The following is a 22,567-nucleotide window of genomic DNA, read 5'->3' on the forward strand; positions in this document are numbered from 1 at the left end:
CTCTTTATTTAGGATCTTTTGTAGCCTATAGCTTACCTTAACTTTGCAAAAAGATCAATGTTTATGTGTTGAAAAGCCTTTTGCTTTCAGTGTTTTTATGAGAGACCTTATAATTGCCTAATTCTGTGCATTTATTCTGTGACAAAATCACTCTTACATTTGTTTATTTCAATTAAACTTTTTTATTGCACAAATTAACAATAAACTTCAAACAAATCCACAGAACAGAACCAAACTCAAGCTAACATTAATAATGTCCTCAATTAAACTTTTGTATTGGACAAATGAACAAAAGATTTCTAACAAATCCACAGAACAGAACCAAAACCAGAACCAAACTCCAGCAAACAGCATCAGTCCTCATCTTTTGATGTTGCCCTGTCACTTGCAGGTACGCCCAGCCTGGCCCGCACACACGCACACACACACACACACACTTCACACTTCTACTGGCCCTGTATTTACTTGGTATCGGATCGATACCAAAGACCCGGTATCGCCCATCTCTAGAGTCAAGTGGTGTGTCTGCCCCGCCCCCCTCTCTGTTTACACATCCTTAAGTTATTATCATTATTATTATTATTATTATTATTTTTATTAATTCTCACGTGAATGCCGCATGCTGGTCGCCATGCTGGCCAATAATAACAAAGCTCTGTCGTAACCAGAGCTGGGACTGAGCACTCAAAGTGAAACCTAAGCAGCGAATGGAAAAAAACTGGGAGCCGGCTCTCACTCGATTGCGAGCGGGCTCTTCTGATTCACTACAAAGAGCCGGCTCCCAGAGCCGATGCTTGTGCGCATGACCCATCACTAGAGCTCAGACGGTTTCCACCTGAAGATGAACTTAAATATAAAGTTTGGGCTTTATTTCTGTAAATATATGATTTATAAAACTTATTTAACCTTCCCGTCTAGTTTACCCCCCAACTCACAGAAAATGACCACAATTTAGGCTGAAATGCAGTAAAGATTTAAACCGGAGCGATGAAGCACAGATGTGTTTCCGGTTTTCTCTATGAATCCCGTGGAAAGTTTTTGATATTTAAGTACAAAAAGACTGTTTAATTAAAAACGAGTGGATTGTTAACTGTGTTTTATTTGTCTCTTAACACATGGAGTCTCCTGGTGAAGCTGTCAGAACTGTGAGCTTTGCTTTTCTGTGACGTTAATAACTGAATATTATTTCCTCAACAGCTGGAACTATTAGAGAAAATGTGTGAAACTTCGAACCCTGATGAGTCGAAACAGATCCATCAACACAACGCTCCTCTGTCAATAACTGTTCAGCCAGCCATATAACAACAGTCCTTTATTAAGTAGATATTTAATATTTATGACAGTGAATACATGAGAATACAATGTGACATTCTGTTTAATCATAAGAGTAAATGAGGGAAGTCTAGTGAACATGTTAAGATGTTGAAGCTTTAATCCTCCACGGCTCATTAACATTAAGATGGCTGAGTATAAAACAATTCTAGATTCAAATTCCATCTTAAGAGGCTGTTAATGACCAACAGAGATACTAAGGCAAAGTGTGAAAAAGCTCACTCAACCATACACACACACACACACACACACACTCAATGTTACATATGACAAACAAACATGACAATAAAAACTCTAAAAAGAAAAGAGTCTGTTCACGGGGGGGTTTGTGGTTTGGCGGCTGGTTTCTTTTCACAGACTGAGGGTAGAGGTCAAAGGTCACATGTGGACCAATGAGCCGGCTCTGTACTTTCACAGCAATTCACGAACAATCCTTAAAGTATTACTGAAAGGCTATAATTCTTGTATTCAATGATAAAAGACTCATAAATGCAAAAAAAAGGTGGAAAACGATAAACAGGCGATGTCATAGATCATAATTATAGAACGCCTGAGAGGAAGAGACACAAGACAGGTTCATACTGAAACAGAGAGCGGGCCCTACTAGCCTGCCTTGTGTGTGTGTGTGTGTGTGTGTGTGCTGCAGGCCTACGCTGAGCTCTCCACCTTGCTCCTGCTCTGTTCCGTGTCTGCCTCTGTGCCGGTGAACGGGCTAATGACGTTGGTCTCCATGGTTTGGTAGACGAAGAACAGGAAGGCAACGGCGATGGCCAGCAGCAGCAGCTTGATCCACATAGACAGGCCGCCGCGGCTCACCGCCTTGATCGGGCCTGCGGGGGGCGCTGCCAGCTGTGGAGCGGCGGCGGAGGCCTGAGTGGAGGGGGGCAGGGCAGTGACTCTGTGGATCAGGCGGTTCTCTGTGTAGGAGGAGGAGGAGGAGGTGGTGGTGGTGGTCTTGGTGCTTTTGGGAGAAAACCGAAACAGGTTCTCGTCATTCCAGAGGTCACTGGACTTCACGGGGCGGCCGGCAGCTCCGTGGATGGGCCGTCGACAGGTGGCGCTAGAGGACAGAGGGACAGAGCGTTGGTTCTCTTTACGGAACTAAGGAAATGATTTATATCTGTGAACAATGATCAAATGTTCATTCTGCTCATATTGATCCCACAAACCCTCCACTAAGGGACATCAATCATTCTGCCAGTTGTCTCTGTGGACAGTAACGTTGCTGTTGGATGTGTGTGATGACGCTTGATGCTTGAGATCACAGCCAAGCAATTTCTGGCGATATTCCTATTATGACTGTATTTTTATTCATTGACTACTGTGTGTGTTGTGACTTCATTTATTCTAGCATGTTTACCTGTAATGCTGCTGTGACAGAACAAGTTCCCAGTTTGGGGATCAATTAAATATATCTATCTATTTGTAAACATGAAATTATCTGTAATATGTTTTTAAATCTCTTCAAAAGGTCGATACTTCAGAAGTTGCGATCGCTGCGATAGAAACACTAATGTGACACAACATTTGCATTAACAGTAAAAATGTTGTGTCATGTCATGACAGGAAGCAGCTGAGTGGAAATGTACAGTTAGATGGAAGAGAAGAAGAGCTTTGAAGAGTGAATCTAATAGAAGGAGCACCCGTTTTATTTCTAAATGTAGTACTGACATTCTGACTCTCTTGAGCAAACCCAGTACATGATCATGTTGGTAATGAGAGCGTGTAGTAAAGTAGTAATGTTGGAGTAAAGAAGCCTTTTCTATGTGACTGACCTGATTCCTGTTGGACTGCTGAGCTCGTTCATAAACAGCTCCTTCAGGACTTCTTTCTCCTCCGCTTTAGTGAACTCTTCACTGGCTGCCATCTTCTCCACCTATCAAAACAAAAACACACAAATGTAAGACGTGGTTACAAAAGTTCCTCAATCAAGAGCACAGATTCAACCAGACGGGGGAGAAACCAGCTGCAGCGTCACCTGTCAGCCAGCAGGGGGCTCACGCCTCATGGTGTGATACTGGACACCACCTGCTCCGACCACGTGACCAACCAACAAAGGCCCAGGGACAAACACTGACTGATACAGAAAATAGCCACCGTGTGAATGAATGTCCTCTGCACTCAGGTGACTCTGCCTCTGTGACTGATGGATGCTGGGACACTCGGGTGTGTCACAGTGTGTTAACAGTGTGTTAACAGTGTGTAACAGTGTGTTTACAGGGTGTTACAGTGTGTTACAGTGTGTTACAGTGTGTTACAGTGTGTTACAGTGTGTTACACACCACAGCCTGAAAGATGACATTAAGTTATTGAGGCCTTCTTCTCTGGAGGCCCAATCCTCCTGAACATGTGTCACCATGCAGACCATCAGTTCAGCTGTCGCCCTGCAACAGCTGCACACACACTGTGACACACACACACACACGCTAAATGCCGAGTTCATCATGAACCACCACATGTTGTGAGATTTACAGTGTGGAAGCTTCAATGTCACTGCCATGACCAGAACCTGCTTGAGTCCAGAATGCAGACAGGTGTCTCCTCCACACTCAGTCACATGACCAGGCCACATGTTCATCTGTGTGATCTCAACTGTAATCTATCTGTCTGGACACAAAGCTGCTGGTCTGCAGAGCAAAGCAGAAGAAGCCTGCAGGCAGATATGGAGGACGCATGTTCACACACACACACACACACACACACACACACACACACACACACACACACACACACACACACACACACACACACACACACACACACACACACACACACACACACACACACACACACACACACACACACACACACACACACACACACACACACACACACACACACACACACACACACACACACACACACACACACACACTTGTTGCTTTCAAACATTTAAACTTCATTGCCTCCATTTGTGTTTGCAGCTGTGATTGCCCCTGGGTCCTAAACTGAACAGTGTTCATGTAGGGTTGGATTCTGTTTCACAACAACAACAGACATGAGCTCTCATCACTCATGTTGTCAGGAGGTTTGGGTGCAGATTGAATCAAACCTCATCTTATCAGTTTGATACCAAATCAGGGTCAGATTTCAGCACAGGTCCACCTTAAGAGGATCTCACACACACTTCCTCACCTTTTCTCCTCTTCAAGACTGAATTCAATTTTCACTGTAAATTTGATTCACTTCTACATTCTAAGTAGAAGTCAGTTTGTGTGAACTTCCATGTGCTTCCTGTGTGTGTGTGAACTTTGTGCTGCTGTATGAGCGTTTACACACAAATCACTGCTCAGGCATGCGGACACATCCTCATAGAGTGAACCAACCACTGTATGGAGCCGTGAGGGAGGGGCACACACACACACACACACACACACACACACACACACACACACACACACACACACACACACACACACACACACACACACACACACACACACACACACACACACACACACACACACACACACACACACACACACACACACACACACACACACACACACACACACACACACACACACACACACACACACACACACACACACACACACACACACGGGTGTGAGTCCAGTAAACGGGAATAAGAAAAAAAAACACCACTTCCTGTGCCTGCCAGGAGAAACGGGTGACTCACACCCAGATGTGTGTCTGCATGATCCTGCACATGAGTTTACAGACAGGGCCCAGCAGTGTGATGAAGAACTGAACCAGCGTCAGATGTGAAACAGGAAACAGGTTTTTACCCTGCTGTGCTGGCTGCTGCTGCTGCTGTGCGTCCGGATGGTGACGGGTGTCTTCCCGCGGCTCCTCACTGGTCTCTCCACCACAGGAGCTGGTTCTGGTTCAGGCTCAGGCTCGGGTTCAGGTTCAGGTTGTGTGTCTGGTGTCGCATCTGACAAACACAAACTACAGTCAGACACTAAACATGAGCGGAGCCACTACACGTGTTCCACAGCTGAACACGGAGGCTGCAGACCTTCCTCCTTGTCACTGTAGAGCTCAGCCTCAGAGTTTCCGTTGTGGTTGATCTGAATCTCGGTCAGGATGACGGTGGAGACCAGCGGCGGTGTCGGGCCGTTATCAAGCAGCTTCTGCAGCTTTTTCTCGTATAGCTTGCGGGTGGAAGCTGGGAGGAGGAGACAGGATGGAGATGTGAGCGCTTAGAGTTCACCTGACAGTCAGCAGAGATAGAGAAGTCATTTACCACACAGGCTCAGCTCACTGTCTCACTCTCCTGTACCTCTGGGTCAGGGCCTTCTAGTCTCACCTACTATGGGTCCCACGTCCACGCCATGCTTGACCAGCTCGTCCCTGAGGCCCTCGTCGGTCAGCACGCTCACATCCAGCTCGTTGGGCCAGACCTTATCTGTTTTCCGAGTGGCTTTCTGTGGAACAAGCAGAGAGTCCAGAGGAAAGATTGGATAAGTGTTCAGTCTGTGGTGTGGGTTTGAATCCTGGGCCTGAGTGTCTTTGTTTGCCCCGACTTGTTAAGTCTTTGGTATTCAGGGGGGTTTAAATGTGGCTTTGCATGAGACCTTTAGGCTGGATACAGAGTTTGTTTAGCCTCTCAAACGCTCACATGTTCAATGTTTACATCGTTTGTCTCATCATCAAATAAGTTCACTCACATCGCAGTATAATCTAAAGCTTCTCTAAAGAGCTGCCTGCTTTGTTCTGCTGAATATTTGTATTAAAATGAGCCTCCAGTTATGAGAGTTGAGATTTTTTTATACATGAAGCAGAAAAGAAAAGAAAAGAAAAAGGAGAACCAAAACAAAGAGAAACCAGAAGTGTGTGTGTTTATGTAAATTATCTAAAGGGTTAACAAACCAACCACAGCCACAAAAATACTGTATGATGAAATGATAAGACTATGTAACCATGGAGACTCGAATGACATCAGTGTTGCCAGTACGATGATGTCACAGGATGACATCATTCCACAGTAACGCATCAGGAGCTGGGGCCAGAAAAGGAGAGGAAGAGGGGGAAAAGGAAAGAAAACACAGTCTGGAGCTCACTCCTCCCTGACCCACTGGACCGGGGAGTTCAGTCACAGCCTTTGACCTTTTCAGGCTCAAAATGGTTTCCAACTCAAAGCTGCTGGAGGAATCTTGAGTCAGATAAAGTGTGTGTCACAAGTAGAACCTCAGATGAGACTCAAGCACACTCTGGACTCAAACAGCTGCTCCATAGCGCCCCCTTCTAGTTACTCCACAAACTTTAGAACATGATGAACGACGCTGTGTTCAATGAGTAGATCTGTAAACAAACACACTGTTCACACACCGACACGACACCGAGGCCTCACACCCTCCTCTTCACGTTGGCCTGGTTGCTGTTCATGCAGAGCATCAACATTATTCTGTCCCTCATCCACATATTCATCATTGAATTCCATGCAGGAGCTCTAAACATGTAAGAGCACGACAGAGACACACACACACGAAAACAACCTGCTGGGCTGCATTAGATCAGCCTACAGGAAATGACAGGAGGGGAGCTGAAGTGAAGCAGTGTGTCGCTCTGGGCCAAAGGAGAATCTGCCCAAAGATTAAATCAGGCATGCCGGGGTTAAACGTATTATCAGCATATTAGTCACATGTGATGCAGGTGATAGCGTGTGTGTGTGTGTCACGTAAGGCTACTTTCTTCTGATGAACATGAATGAAAGAGGAGAAAAGAGAAAAGAGTCGGACATGTGGAAGAGAAAAGTGAAGATGAAGATGAAGATGATTTACAATTTTGATGCACAGTAAATTCATAAACAGTCCAGAAACATCCAACTTCCTGTGGCTCTGTTACACACATGTGAGGCGGCACTAAACTGGCTGAATCCGTCTCAAAATGGAGCGGCAGACAACATTCCTCAGCTATGTGAAACATCTGGACGCAGAGGCATTCCGTTCCAACCGTTCACAAGGAAAATGTGAGGAATGCAACAAGGCACTGAGTGAGAGAGAGAGGGAGAGAGGCGGAGGGCGAGCGAGCGAGCGAGTGAGACTCTCTGGGCCCTGTGCAGTCTGGATTTCAGCCCGGCCCTTTCCTAATCACTGCCATCAGACTGGGGGAACGTCAGAGCTGCAGACGGAGAACCGCACCTTCACAACTATTCAGCTCCTCCAGCTCGGCCCAGGAGTTTCTGCTGAAGATAAACTCACTATGAACGCCGTCAGACTTCCCACTCACAACACCGAGGCCTGGATGGGGGAGAGTTTATGTTCCAACAGGCCAGGATGTGTGTGGCTGCATGATGTCACTCACTGCTGAAGAAACAAGGAAGAGTGAAAATGTAGAAGTTTCCATTGCGCAACATTCATACTTCACTGCGCTCAAATCTGTCTGCATCTCTGATCAACACACAGGGAAACAAAGTCCTCAAGCATGAAAACAGAATGAATACAGAAGAATGAAAAGTATTTGAACTTTGTATCTTTGCTTTGAGGCTTATCACACATCTGGGAACGATTTGAAAAATGCTGAATGTCCAACCTGAAGTTCATAACAACTCAGACGCATGAGGCTCAGCTTTCATAAAAGACACAGCCTTCATTCTACCGACCTGCAGATACAAGAGACACACACACACACACACACACACACACACACACACACACACACACACACACACACACACACACACACACACACACACACACACACACACACACACACACACACACACACACACACACACACACACACACACACACACACACACACACACACACACACACACACACACACACACACACACACACACACACACACACACACACACGGCTGTTCCTCAACAAAAAAGCCAAACCCAGTGAGGTAACAGGCAGTTTGTCAGCCAGCTTCTCATTCACAAGCAAAGTTTCTCTCCTGGCCTCCACACATGTCAAAGTCCAGGTATCGGCACTCAATCACCTCAGCACAAGGGCGGGGGTCACACTGAACGGGTTTGGTTTGGGTTAAGATGTCTGCTGTGAGTCCTGATCCACATCCATGCGGATCCAAAGAGATGAAACTCGCAGTTGGAAGAAGGCGACCATTCAACCTGAGAGAAGAGCGGCAGGTTTCTAAAATAAGATCGGGCCAAACTACCAATTGAGTGTGGAATGTGTGGAAGTCTCGTTAAGAGCGGCAGGAAGCACTGGATTGCAGTGATTGCCTCAAAGGGTGCGTTACATAGTGTGAGGTGATGGGTCCCAATAATTATGTCCAAATCCTTTTATCATCTAAACTAACGCTACACTGAAAATAACAAGATTCAATTCTAAGTATGAAGGATGAACGGTGGAGGACAGATACTCAGTCAGCTTCACCTCATTTCAGATTACAGGGTGTGTGTTGAGGTGTTACACTTCTAGCTACATCTGTAAGTACCTATACATATATTCCGTGTAACTGTACATTCCTTCAATTTCACACAAACAGGTTTGGGAAAGGATGGACGGCTGAACAGGCGGATGGAGACGGACGGCGACAGACAGTGATGTCAAACACGCCAGTACAGAACTTAAAAAATGTAACGGTACCAGTTTCTCTACAGAATCCGTAGCACCAATAAAGAGAGAGAGAGAGAGAGAGAGATTAGGGAACACTTACAGTAAACAGCAAGACAAACAGAGTCGGCCTCACTGCTGCAGAACTGTGATGAAGTCAAATAGAAGAGTGTCAAGAGCACTTTGCACTCGTGGCTCATGAGAGAAATGCTCACTGACAGGTTTACGCTGTCATTGTGTTCTATTAGACCACTGAGACACAAATGAATCATAGAAACATGATCTGAACTGCTGGTTGTCCCCATGTCTCCTCTCTGGTCCACAGAGCGCACCATGCTTCTGTTACAAACATCCATCTAATCAGTTACAAAGTCTCTGTGTTTCCATTACAGACACACATTACACAAATGACTTCTTTATCAACTCGCCACAAAATCCACACACACACACACACACGTGAATGAAGAGCAAACAGTTGTGACACTGAGGACACCGTCTCCTCCCATGTTGGGTCGTAAAGGCTGATGAAATGCTGCATGAGGACCTGTTTGACCAGTAATCTCTCCATCACTTGTGTGTTTACACCCTTCAGGCTCTCCCCACAGAAGACCAAGACCAGACACGTCCTGCCGACCCGTTTCAGTCAGAACGAAGACTGGGACAGGCTGGTAGTTTCTACAAACACAAACAGGATTGAGCTCTGATGCCTCAAATTAGTTTTCTGACCAAATGTAAGCTCATGATATGGAATTAAAATGGAAACCCTGCTCACTTCAGGAGTTATGGAGGCTAAGTGTGTTAAAATGCTACGTATGTACACACACACTGCACACATGTCAGGTATAAGCTGCTTTCTTACGAGCTTTGTAAAGTCAGCTGACTTAAGAGATCAGGATTCAGATAAATCTGTGGCTGGCTCCCGTTCTGTCAAATATGCAGTCATTGAAGGTTATTCTTTTAAGAAAGAGAACAAAGGAGATGAAGGAAATCCGTTAACTCTTTACTTTACTTTACATCTTTTAGTCTAAAAAGCCCCTCAACTAAACTGCAACTGTTCTGCTTCATTCATTCAAAAACAAAAGCACACAGAAGCGCCTGGGCCAGGTGTGTTTAGTGTAACGGCCTCAGGATCAACCACGTGACCTCATCTCTGACAAAACAGGCGTAGCTCCCTAAACAAAAAAATCATCATTTAGGCAACCTAAAGATTGGCCAGGAGGTGATGATGTCAGAGGAGGTTTGAACGGAGAGCTGCTGAGCTCTGGTTACTCAAAACAATGAAGCCACTCCTCAGACAGAGCAGAGAGGAAACCAAGCAGAATTCGGGGGAAGTGAAAGTTGAATGACAATATGTAAATCATGTTTTGGGGCCAAGGCTTTAGCAGATCCACATTAATGTCCACAAAAACTTTTTAATGTTATTTTAGAGTTGTAGAAGCCAAGCTGGGGCCCTGGTGCCTTCAGGTGCAGTTAGAAAGAGGAGGACAGAGTAGCATCACTGTCTCATTAAGGAGCATGAATGAATGAATGAAGGGCGATTACAGAGTGAGCGGGACATCGTGGTGCTGAAACAATCAGTTGCCAGAAAATCACTGAGAATTCATTACTTTTAAATTAATCATGTAGGCCACCTGACGCATTTAGAGGAGGACATTTTTACTTTTAAGTAGCTTTGTTGTTTGTCCGCGTTAACAAAATGTGGCCTCAGTCATGTCAGACTCATTTCTGGAGACAGCGACACACAATAAAAGTTTCTTCCAAGCTTAAATAAAAACCCCAAACATTCTGTTAGAAGCTGACGCTCCATGCACGCTGCTGGATTTGATTAAACTCGTATCGCAGCTGTTAAACGTTATCATGAGGTCCAGAGTTACAGAGTTAGCGAAACTTGGTGTTGTTAGCAAATGAAACTTGTCGACGCAGAGCTCCGTCACACTCACCCTGCCGGAGGAGCGGCTTCTGTTGGAGACCACGGGCGGCGGCAGCTCCTCGTCGCTAGAGAAGGCGTCCAGAGTCGTCGCTGTTGCATGGTTCTGGTTCTGCGCGGTCAGGTTCTTTAGGTACAACTGCACGTACACGTCCTTCGTCGGGTTACCGCTCGGGAGCTCCACGTTGTGAGCGGCCAGTTCGCTCTTCAGCTTGTCTTTGGTGAGCACGGAGGGGTCGTCCAGGTACTCCGACATGTCTGCGGGCAGATGGAGGCTCAGGCAGTCACCGCCGCCTGGAGAAGAGAGCGAGCTAACGCCGAGGAGAGGCTAGCTTACAGCGGCGCGGCTAAACAGCGCCGCTTACAGGCGACACTGAGCAAAGGCTGCTGACTGAGGGAGCGCGAGGCTGTGGCTAAATAAAGTAGCATTCACAGATAAATTAACATATTAAAGTCATATATGAACTTATTATACACTTTATGATGTTTGACTTTAGTGTCCCACCGTCTTTCCTCCTCCACACAGATGCAGTAAAGAGTAAACTCGAGGAAAACTCCTATTTTAGTAGTTTGACTGTGCGGTCAGTGTGACAACAGCTGCTGCTGCCGCTCATCAGAGGGGGACAGGAGGCCGCGGGCTCCTATTGGACACACGGACAGACATGGGGACAGCTGGACTTCCTCATTGATGGAACAACTGCTGAAACGTCATCTCTCGTCATCAGTGAAGACATGTTGTTAAATGACTGTTTACATAGTGGTGAGGTTTGTCCATAGTTGTAATCTTTTACAGACGAGAAACGTTCAGTTACAGCTAAAGCTCCGTACAGCAGGTTAAGGTGCTGATCCGTCAATTCTGTCAGTCACTTGTTTGTTTATTAGACTGAGCAGTGAATGAATAATCCTGCAGCGCGAACTTCATGATTGAATGAACCGAGAGTCACGAAATCCTTTTCAAAATCAATGTTTATATATTGTCAGGGGACCGTTGCAGTTCAAATGTCTTTATTAATAAAAAAACTCATTTGAAAGTTTCTTCATGTTCGTTCAGCACACTCGCCACCTCTCTTACAACCTTTGACCCTTGGACTGAAAATCATCTCATTTTCCTCCAAAGCCAGTTTGCATTGATGACAAAAACAAATCTGAAATACCACAAACTGTCTGTTGTTTATGCATTACTAATAAAATAGTAATGCTTTTATTTCATCACTGGACACAAAATATGACATAAAAACAAAAACTGAGGAAAACCCAGCCACTCTTTCTTTCCATTCCCCCTTTTGCCACAAAACAATATTTTCCTTTATTTTGAATTATTATATATACTCAACTGGTAACAGTAGTGAATACACAAAAACAACTTTTTGAAGAAATCAAAGCGCTCAAATTTTTTCAGCACCAATTGTGCGTCGGCCTCCAGTATTTCTTAAAACCATGAACTGAAAAAGTCCTGGTCCAGCTCCTCCTGTAATTAAAGTTGAACCCAAACATTCCTTAGTAATCTTTCATTTAGGGGGGCGCAGTGTCAAGGAGCAGCATGACTTTAAACAGGCACACAGAACGAGCTGGTCCAGAGAGGAAGCAGGCAGCGATGAGCCGGGGACACTCACAGCTCTACTGCTCGACTCTGCAGCTCATAGCGTCCATCTGTCTGTCTAAACGCAATACTACCAACATGACTGCTTCAAGTTTATCTGCTTTATGTGTAAAATGACTTGATCGGGCAGGGCAGTCATACTATCCACATCAATTCCTGATGAGTGGAGATGGACTGAGATGAACCCTGCCCCTCACCGGGGGGCTCGATAGAAACACTGGAACGCCCCTTCGCATCGCTCTTCCATTCCATTTCTTTTCAACCATTTCCCCAAAACAGAAAACTCTTCTGCTCTCAGGCTTTGATCTCAGGTGGGGGCGTGTACATCTGCTCAGAGTTCTCTGCCCCCAGGTCCTCTAAGGAAGGAAACAAGGAAGGATGACAAAACAATGAGTCGACGTATAGAAGGAGATTCTTCAAATAGCTACAGAACACTCAAACATTCCTACAGTTTCAATTTCAAACTTCCACTTTCCCCCCCCAGACAGATTCCTGAGAGCACAGACTATGACGTCATCACACAGAGGTCTCTGTGATAACAGTGCACACTTTCACTTTTGGACCAGGAAAGATTCAGCCTCTCCTGAATGTTTTTGTCATCAGCACACAGTTGTTAAGGTAAAGATAAAGGAGATTAATGGCTTCCACTTCTCTCTTCTCTGAGTGCAAACACTGAGGGAGGGAAAAGAGCTTAAAAGAGAAATTGAAACCCACTTTCACACCTCAACAACTCAAACCGATCCATGCATGAAGAACATCTGCAGGTTAGCAAACACATTACCACATCATATACACTTGAAGCCCTTTAAGGCCACGTGGAGCTTTAACTGTATAAGTAGTATAAGTAGAGTCTAAGAGCCTGTAAAGAGCAGAGAGGTAGAGTTACCAGGAAGGACACACTTCCACAGGCCGTAGGTTTTCCCCACTGCCGTCTGCCACAGTCGTAATGTTCCGTCCTCAGAGCCGCTGCCGTACAGCTCCCCGTCCGGACTGAACCGTACGCAGTGTACCGGCCCAAAGTGGCCCTTATAGGACTCTGCACAAAGGGAGAAACACGTTTAGCAAGAGAAATTCAGCTGTTAATGTACTGTGTTCATTCTATGCAGGAAGGATTTGTTCCATTTGTCATTAAAAGAACCAAGCTGAAGGTAAACACTGCCGGGTTGGTTCAATAGAATGTGATGCATCTATAACAGCTGTTTCCTGTTTTTAGCGTCTTTGGGTTCATTAGTTATTAACGCAGCTGAGTGACTGATCAGAGGAAATGTCTAAGCCTCTACAGGCAGCAGCTCTCATAACAGCTCCATCATGACTTCTATGAACCCTTGAACCTTGAGACTAAAGCGTTTAGTAGGGGTGTGTGTGTGTGTGTGTTGTTGTCTGTGTTCCTCACCGAGCTCCTCCTTGTTGCCGTAGTCAAATTTGTAGAGCTTGAAGTCCTCACCCCCGGCAACGAAGAAGTCTTTGTCTGGGTGCAGAGAGGCTGAGTTGATGGTGGCTGGAGCCTCCACAGCTTTAATCAGATCCAAGCTGGGTCACGGAGCAGAACACATCCAGAACATGAAGACCAGGCAGGAACGTTTGTTTACATCTACAATCTGCTTCTGTTACTCTGTCACTTCAGATTTAGTGAGAAACTTGACTCAGTTTACTTGTAGCCTCTCATTAAAATGCATTATGAATGACATCGCTGCAGCTTTATAAGATCTTATGTTGACAGGTTAAACATACGTCTTTGTTTGAGAGGGACAGGGAGAGAGAGAAGAGGAAGATGGAGATGAAGAGGCTACAATTAGTGGTGAAGACGACAAACAGGTTCACATTATTTTAACTATTTTATATTTATAGGATGAGGAGAGCGAGAGCGAGCGAGCGTGCGTGCGTGCGTGCGTGTGTGTGTGTACCTCAGTGCATTGTAGAAGGCGATGGTCTTCCCGTATGTGACCACGAGGATCTCTCCATCAGCCATGTACTCCATGCTGCTCACTGAGGAGTCGAAGGACAGCGCGTTCACCTCCTGCATGGAGCTCCGGTCCCACAGCCTGAAGGAGAACATTGGCACAGTCAGGACACAAAGAACATGCAGGCGGACATATAAAGAATCTGATGCTCATTTCACAATTGGACAGAGAAAAGAAGGCCAACCAGCATCTCAGTGATTTATGGAGAGATGTAAGATTTTGTGGACACTCAATGTTTCTGTTTAATGTAGCAGATAAAAGATGAATGAGTGGTTTCATTATGTAGCCTGTGGTTGTTCTCTTCAGCTCTTCTGTTCCAACTAAATGTTCATGGAGCTTCAGGTTCAATATAAGAAGCTAACATGAGTTATATCCATGAATCTGTCTTCAATTGTCCTGTGAGCCTTTCCAGTAGAATATGGGAGTGTGTGTGTGTGTGTGTGATGCTGGGCTGGGCTGAAGCTGCACACAGACAGGGTGGAGTCTTTACTGACCGTACGGTTTTGTCGTCTCCAGCAGAGAGGATCTGCTTGTCGTCGTTACACCACAGGGCTTTTCTGATGGCTGAAGTGTGACCTGCAATCTCATGTGGAGCTGAGAGGCACAGAGGAGCAAGACAACCAGTGAAGACACACGTATGTAAACATGAGTTTCATATGCTGTAGAGAGGAAGGGCTGCTGGGTGAAGACAGAGGAGGAGGAGGAGCCTGGAGTCAGTCAATCAGGCCTGTCAGATAAGCTCAGACTGGTTGAATCGGACCAAGAATGAACACTGAACTGAGATAGAAATGGAAAAAGATTTGAAAACAGACTGACCTGCTTCAGGGTTGCTGAGGTCGTAGATACGCAGCAGTTTGTCGTTTCCTCCAGTGAGCAGACAGCTGCTGTCCTGAAGAGAGCAAGCAGACAGACGGACACAATGAGAAGACATCTCCTTCAACCTGATCACACAGTGTGGACTCCAGTGAGCAGGGGTGTGTGACTGTGTGTGTGTGTGTGTGTGTGTGTGTGTGTGTGTGTGTGTGTGTGTGTGTGTGTGTGTGTGAGGACTCCAGTGTGCAGGTGTGTGTGTGTGTGTGTGTGTGTGTGTGTGTGTGTGTGTGTGTGTGTGTGTGTGTGTGTGTGTGGGTGTGTGTGAGGACTCCAGTGTGCAGGTGTGTGTGTGTGTGTGTGGACTCCAGTGTGCAGGTGTGCAGGTGTGCGTGCATGTGCGTGTGCGTGTGTGCGTACCGACCTTAGTGAAGGTGACCGTCTTGACGATGTGTTTGTGAGCCAGAGTGAGGACTTCGTCTCCACTCACTGCATCCCACACCTTTCTGAAAGGACAGCAGGTAGAGAGACAATAAGGATGAACAGAGTCGAGTCAGCGTGGAGAGAGAGAGTCAGCGTGTAGCGAGAGAGTCAGCGCGGAGAGAGAGTCAGCGAGTAGAGAGTCAGCGCGGAGAGAGAGAGTCAGCGCGGAGAGAGAGAGTCAGCGAGTAGAGAGAGTCAGCGCGGAGAGAGAGAGTCAGAGTCAGCGCGGAGAGAGAGAGTCAGCGCGGAGAGAGAGAGTCAGCGCGTAGAGAGAGTCAGCGTGTAGAGAGAGAGTCAGCGTGTAGAGAGAGAGTCAGCGTGTAGAGAGAGAGTCAGCGTGTAGAGAGAGAGTCAGCGCAGAGAGAGAGAGAGTCAGCGCAGAGAGAGAGTCAGCGCGGAGAGAGAGTCAGTGTGGAGAGAGTCAGTGTGGAGAGAGTCAGCGAGTAGAGAGAGTCAGCGTGTAGAGAGAGTCAGGGCGGAGAGAGTCAGGGCGGAGAGAGAGAGAGTCAGTGTGGAGTAGTCAGCAAGTAGAGAGAGTCAGCGTGTAGAGAGAGTCGGCGTGTAGAGAGTCAGCGCGGAGAGAGAATCAGCGCGGAGAGCGAGTCAGCGCGGAGAGCGAGTCAGCGCGGAGAGAGAGTCAGCGTGGAGAGAGAGTCAGCGCGGAGAGAGAGAGAGTCAGCGCGGAGAGAGAGAGAGAGAGTCAGCGCGGAGAGAGAGAGTCAGCGCGGAGAGAGAGAGAGTCAGCGCGGAGAGAGAGTGAGTCAGTGTGGAGAGAGAGTCAGCATGTAGAGAGAGTCAGCGCGGAGAGAGAATCAGCGCGGAGAGAGAGTCAGCGCCGAGAGAGAGTCAGCGCCGAGAGAGAGTCAGCGCCGAGAGAGAGTCAGCCAGTGAGAGTCTGCGCGGAGAGAGAGTCTGCGCGGAGAGAGTCTGCGCGGAGAGAGTCTGCGCGGAGAGTCTGCGCGGAGAGAGTCTGCGCGGAGAGAATCTGCGCGGAGAGAGTCTGCGCGGAGAGAGAGCGAGTCAGCGCGGAGAGAGAGCGAGTCAGCGCGGAGAGAGAGCGAGTCAGCGCGGAGAGAGAGTCAGCGCGGAGAGAGTCAACAGACAGTAACCTGAAGATCTGCTTCACATGCACACAAGTGTAAACCTCAAAGGTGTTCCTATGAGTCAATATCACAGGAACACTTTGATGTGACAAACATCTAACAGTTTCATATCTCAAACTGAATGAAGAGCAGCTTTAGAGGCTCCTCCAGGTCTTGCATTGATCAGGTTCTGTGGGTCCACCTGGCTCAGTTCTACAGACTAGAGGACTTAGAGGCCCTGCTGCTCATTAGTTTGCTGCTCATATGATTTGTTGTGGTTGAACTCACAGACGTTCCAATTAGGATCCAGTTTCCCCATAATTCACTCCATTCCATTTTAAATAACACAGCATCACTAAGTGTTGATGAAGCTGCACCTCCACACAGAGACAGAGAGGTGAAAGGTCACCTGTAGAGTCTGAGGCCTGACAGCTCTGTTAGGCTCCAGACAGGATGCAGCTCTGACTCGGTGCTCTTAATGACCCAGACTCTCGTGTCTTCATACTCACGCTGTGAAGTCTGCAGCAGCCGTGGCCGCCTTGGTGGCGTCTGTGTTCAGGGTGGCTCCCCAGACTGCACCTTTGTGACCCAGAAACGTGCCGATCCAGTCCCCTGTGTCTCCCTGGCGCAACATGGGTTTGCCATCTGAGAAGAAGAAGAAGAGACAAGACAAGATAGATCACAACATGACTTCTGTGAGCAGGTGTGTGTGTGTGTGTGGTCTCGCTGAGTGAAAACAGATTTAACAGGAACACTTTACACACCCAGTCTAAAACACTGTGCTGTCATGAGCTGTATCTTTGTTTAAACAGAATCAGACTCTGTGCATGTTTATGCTTCGTAGGTGGGTTGCGGGTCTCACCCTTGCAGGCGCTGATGAGGAAGTAGCCATAAGGAGTGATGCCACTGAAAGCCAAGTCCACCACAGGCCGGGTGTGACCGGAGCATGTGAGCGGAGTCTGCCTCATCGCCATGATCCTCCAGCCGCCCGGGAGGGGGGGTCGCTCTGAGAAGGGAGACGGAGAAGAACCGGCGAGAGCGAGAGCGGCTAGCTAGCTGGATATGCTAACCGGCAGAACACAAACCAAGACAACAAGAAGGCCACGGGTTAGTTTAGGTAAAGGGTAAAGATGGCAAGCACTTGTTAAAAATCTGGACTGTAAATCGGAATAATGTAATTCCTTAAATTCGTCAATCCAAACGAGTCTCCCTCAGTGAGAGAAGAGCTAGCGTGCTAATAGCTACAACATTGCAACTAACTAGCAACGTGCACCGCGGCTGGCCACCACAGAAGAAGAAGTACAGCCGGTGCCCTTTCCGAGGCGCACTTCTTCTTCTGGGTAGTTTAACGGCGGTTTGCAACTAGCAAAAAGCGCACTACCGCCACCAGCTGGTCTGGAGAAGCGACAGCGTTACTCAACATTAATATAGATAGATAGATAGATAGATAGATAGATAGATAGATAGATAGATAGATAGATAGATAGATAGATAGATAGATAGATAGATGGATAGATAGATCATGTTTCTTTATTGCAAATCATATGCTAAGTATAAAAGATGTTAACAGAACTGTGATTAAAACTCTTTTGAAAAAAGTCTTTACTGACTCTAAACAAGTATGTGTTAGTAGTGTAACATGGTGATCATCCATGCTGACACCAGAGCAGCTTTGAGACACTTTTTAATGGTATAAAGGTTTAGGGAGGTGTGTTAAACGTGACACAGGTCAAACCGAGAAGAGAAGAGAAGAGAAGAGAAGAGAAGAGAAGAGAAGAGAAGAGGAGAGGAGAGGAGAGGAGAGAAGAGGGGAGGAGAGGAGAGGAGAGGAGAGGAGAGGGGAGGAGAGAAGAGGGGAGGAGAGAAGAGGAGAGGAGAGAAGAGGAGAGGAGAGGAGAGGAGAGGAGAGGAGAGGAGAGGAGAGGAGAGGAGAGGAAAGAAGAGGGGAGGAGAGAAGAGGAGAGAAGAGGAGAGGAGAGGAGAGGAGAGGAGAGGAGAGGAGAGGAGAGGAGAGGAGAGGAGAGGAGATACGAAACCAGAACCAGAACCGGACTTGTACTTTTTATTCTTATTCTTAGTAATACTATTGGTGCTTAATTCTTTACTTAACAATACTGTTATTGCTGTGACATTAGTGACTTTTCTGAGTTGTATCACGTGATCTTCCTCTGCAGGCTCCACACACCTCTTCACTCAGTTGAGAACGTGTCTCGGGTGAAATGTCGCCTCCTGCTGGACTTTAAGGAAAATGCATGTTTTCCACAGCACAATCTGGAATTCCGTCCAAACCCCGGAAGTTTATTTTCTCCACCTGATTCCACTTAAACCAACCGTAACCCCTGAAGTTTCAAACATATTGGTTAATAACCCGTGTCCAGTGGCTTGAAACAGACAGATATTTGATGGATATTTGTCCTATCTTGTTCAAAAAGTCTTTATTTTGATCTTCTGAGACCTTACAGTTAAACTATCAGACCGGAAAAGTTGCATAGCAAAGAACAACCAGAACAACCGGCATATGATAATCAGAACAATTCTACAATTCCTCGTTGTTATTGTTGCTCGGTATCGTCTACAGGGGGCGCAGCAGCCAACACCGCTCGTCTTTAATAAAGTGAGGCAGGGATGTGAGCCGCTGAGCATCAGACGGTGTGAGCTGCAGCAGGATGACAGGGAGCAGCCAGTGTGCCTTGCTCCACGGCTGCAGGCAGAGATGGCGTCCTGCTGCCCGTGAATAAGCAGAAAACAGAGGGTGGAGGTGAAGATGCAGCCAGAGGAAGAGAAGGGGCATCATCATCATCATCATCACCACTCCTCCTCTCCGTGATGGAGCGAACATTCGGGCGGGTCTGGTTTCAGTCTTCCATGAGCTTTGAGGCGTTGGTCTGATCGCTGCGGAGCTCTGCGGGTTTGTTGTCTGCCTCTCTGGTCGTCCGGCGCAGGGAGCAGCGGGCAGAGAGACGCGGCGCAGGGGCGATGGCCGCCGGGGGAGGAGGATGCGGCGAGACGGCGGAGCAGTGCCGGGCCGAGGTGGAGAGGCTGAGCCGGGAGCTGGCGGAAGCCAACCGGGAGAAGATCCGGGCGGCGGAGTGTGGACTGGTGGTTCTGGAGGAGAACCAGAGCCTGAAGCAGCAGTACGCAGAGCTGGAGGCCGAGCAGGAGGCGCTGAGGATGGAGCTGGAGCAGCTGCAGGAGGTGAGGAGGAGCATCATGGAGTGACACACATTTACACACACACAGGGGGGCTCACACACACAAGAATGTTTCCATACTAACTACAGTATCCACCTTAAATGATCAGAACCTGCTCATGTTCTGTGTTGTGACTGGACTGAAGCTTTATAACACAGAGCTGAGCAGCTGACAGGAAACAGCACACAGGGTCCAGAACAGGAATCATATATTATTCAGGACAAAGTATGATCATTTATTTAGGGAAAACTGCATCTGTGGAAATCATTCCCAACAGGAACAGGAAGTGCTGGACTGAACTCTTATAACGAAGAGATCGAATAGTTTTAAACGAGCTTTAACTCTTGTTTTGCCCCATTCTCTAAAGGATTGACAGCCATATTAATGTATATATGAGTCATAACTGTATGGCCTCATGTGGAACCATGACCCATGAAGGTTAAAAAGAGGAATATTGAGTTTCTTCAGAACTTTGATCCTCTCTCAAGAAAGAAGCTGTGACGCTTTAATGAAAGATTAAAATAGTTGTAGCAGGTTTCTGTCATAGCAACAATGAACCTCCTATCTGCTCACAGGTTTGGTGTTCTGCTGCTGTGTCATTATGGAGACAGATTCATCTGAGGTTAGAGAGCTGAGATCGTTTCTATCAGGAGGCTCACATCTAAAAGTAGACTTGACATTCTATCATTCTAATAAGAATGTAATTGATCCTATTTCACTGTTATCTCTTTTGTTGATATGACGTAATAGTTTGTTTGTGTATTTTGAATCTTTCTAGATGGCTCATAGTTCAAAGTTCAGCCTTGTTCTTTAGATATCTTATGCCTGTGATAGTTTCAGGAGTAAAGTTTGTATGTGGAGGCTCTAAAAGCTCTAATGTCGTCTAATGAGCCTTAACATGTTCAGTGTCTCCCTCTTACACCTCCTGCAGCTTCCATCTGCTCAGGCTCAGTCAGTCAAGAGAAGCTGACAGCTGTAACACTGGGTGGGATATGGAATATTTAACATATATAGTTACTATAATTATGCTGGAGATGTAAAACGAAGCAACGACGTGAACATCAACAAGACTTTATGAGGCCAATTCAGTTTAATAAAGAAAGGGCTAAGCTACATGTTAGCTACGCTCAACTCAAGGATCTCCACGCTTCTCTTAGTTCTTGGTTCTTGTGAGGTCATGAGTGAGATCACACGGTCCAGCCCCTGAATCTGAGCGTGAGGAAGAGTGTGAGGCTTCATCCTCTCTAAAGATCTCTGTCCTGGCTGTTGATGTCAGTGAGAGACGTTAGAGAAGATGGCCGTCCACACAACACTAGGCAGGTGGCAGTCAGGTCCAGACAGGATCAGATCCGTCCAGACCTGGTCTGAGATCTCTGCTGTCTGTGTCGCTGAGCTGTGACTGTAAAGGATCGAGTCTTTTCTGCTCGTATGTTACATGAAGACAAATACAATAACAAACAAGCATCAACACAGAGAGCAACGGCAGGGTTTTCATAAAGTTCCGTCTTCTTGGTCCACAGTTGAACAATAAGCCAGAACGTTTTCCCAAAGCTCCATTTCTGGGGCTTGAAAATGTCCGACTGTAGTCTGGACAGAGGGATGGAGAGCGGAGAAGACAAGATGTGTCTCAAATGTATCCACGTTAAAGCAAACAAAGGCGTTGTGTAAAGTCTCTTCCTCTTCCTCAGACAGCATCCATGCAGTACAGAGAATACATGACACGGCTCATCCTCTGTTCACATGGACATATAGATTATATACGTATAGATGTATTATTTTGGCCCCCGTGCCCAATCAGCCGCCTCGTCTGGTTGATGTCTGCAGTCTCACCTCTGAGTCTTGGCCCCAGGTGTTGATGTTCTGATGCTACACATGCACTCACTCCTTATTAAAGCTTTAATCTGTAGAGTATGTCAAATATAAATGTCCATATGAACAGAAGAGCATCCAGACCGTAAAGCCGCTCTGGTGCCGCTCTGATTTATGAGTCAGATGATCTAAACCGACTCAGAATCAAAGCTGTTTGGTCTCCATTGATTCATTCTGACATCCTGGCCTCCAGGCTTTGGGCTCCTGTTGTTGTTGTGTTGTTGTGTTGTTGTTGTTGTTGTACATATTTCTCTGATGATACCCTTCCTGTGTGCAGCCTCATTTGTCTCCTCCTCCTGGTGTTAACAGGTTTCTGTCAGTCACTCTGACTCAGTCTCCGCTCATGGCAGACCTGTGATGATGTCATCACTCTGATCAATATGCATCACACAACAGCAACGTCCTGCCTGTACAGTAAAATACAGACACCAGAGGAGTTCAGTCAGAAGTGACCGTGCAGTTATGTCCTGAAGGGCAATGTGTGTGTGTGTGTGTGTGTGTGTGTGAGAGAGAGAGAGAGAGAGAGAGAGAAGGAGAGAGAGAGAGAGAGAGAGAGAGAGAGAGAGAGAGAGAGAGAGAGAGAGAGAATAAACCAATAGAAGCTAACTGAACTGAAGTCTTTCTTATTTCCCAGCATTGGCACTTCAAAGTAAAGTCACCAAAGAGAAGCTCTGACTCTCTGTAGACTCTACAGAGAGTCAGAGCTTCTCTCTGTAGAGTCATAGTTGTGGGAGGAAATCCCTCCAAACAGTCATAAAGCCTCCATTCACACCAAAGTGCCTCCTGCTCCAGTTCCTCTACAGCTCAGATGGGTG

General features: G+C 46.7%; 3 protein-coding genes across 5 annotated transcripts in view; 1 reads left to right on the forward strand and 2 right to left on the reverse strand.

The window, feature by feature from the left end:
- Positions 1 to 1,297: 1,297 nt before the first annotated feature.
- Positions 1,298 to 11,110, reverse strand: tmpoa (thymopoietin a). 3 transcript variants are annotated; one of them, XM_076169156.1, is made up of 6 exons: positions 10,769 to 11,110; positions 5,606 to 5,723; positions 5,315 to 5,464; positions 5,082 to 5,230; positions 3,108 to 3,208; positions 1,298 to 2,392 (listed from the first exon to the last, which is right to left on the reverse strand). In XM_076169156.1, the coding sequence occupies exons 1-6, from the start codon at positions 11,009 to 11,011 to the stop codon at positions 1,981 to 1,983; spliced, it is 1,173 nt and encodes a 390-aa protein (XP_076025271.1). In that variant the 5' UTR covers positions 11,012 to 11,110; the 3' UTR covers positions 1,298 to 1,980. The 3 variants fall into 3 exon arrangements, with proteins under 3 accessions (XP_076025271.1, XP_076025275.1, XP_076025272.1); XM_076169160.1 differs by lacking the exon at positions 10,769 to 11,110 and adding an exon at positions 7,080 to 7,264; XM_076169157.1 differs by lacking the exon at positions 10,769 to 11,110 and adding an exon at positions 6,670 to 6,768.
- Positions 11,111 to 11,743: 633 nt separating this feature from the next.
- strap (serine/threonine kinase receptor associated protein) lies at positions 11,744 to 17,997 on the reverse strand. The gene is made up of 9 exons (XM_076169171.1): positions 17,554 to 17,997; positions 17,201 to 17,336; positions 15,551 to 15,632; positions 15,133 to 15,205; positions 14,811 to 14,910; positions 14,260 to 14,397; positions 13,749 to 13,885; positions 13,242 to 13,391; positions 11,744 to 12,711 (listed from the first exon to the last, which is right to left on the reverse strand). The coding sequence occupies exons 1-9, from the start codon at positions 17,663 to 17,665 to the stop codon at positions 12,650 to 12,652; spliced, it is 990 nt and encodes a 329-aa protein (XP_076025286.1). The 5' UTR covers positions 17,666 to 17,997; the 3' UTR covers positions 11,744 to 12,649.
- A 1,670-nt stretch (positions 17,998 to 19,667) lies between these two features.
- The window catches only part of LOC143015161 (protein bicaudal D homolog 1-like), a 22,813-nt gene continuing 19,913 nt past the window's right edge, over positions 19,668 to 22,567 (forward strand). The window contains exon 1 of the mRNA XM_076169155.1: positions 19,668 to 19,886. Within this exon, the coding sequence (XP_076025270.1) occupies positions 19,668 to 19,886 (219 nt within the window). The remainder of the gene's footprint in view (positions 19,887 to 22,567) is intronic.

Source organism: Genypterus blacodes, unplaced genomic scaffold, assembly GCF_046128005.1.
Source record: "Genypterus blacodes isolate CSIRO-AG114 ecotype Tasmania unplaced genomic scaffold, CSIRO-AGI_Gbla_v1 ptg000014l_1, whole genome shotgun sequence".
NCBI lineage: Eukaryota > Metazoa > Chordata > Actinopteri > Ophidiiformes > Ophidiidae > Genypterus > Genypterus blacodes.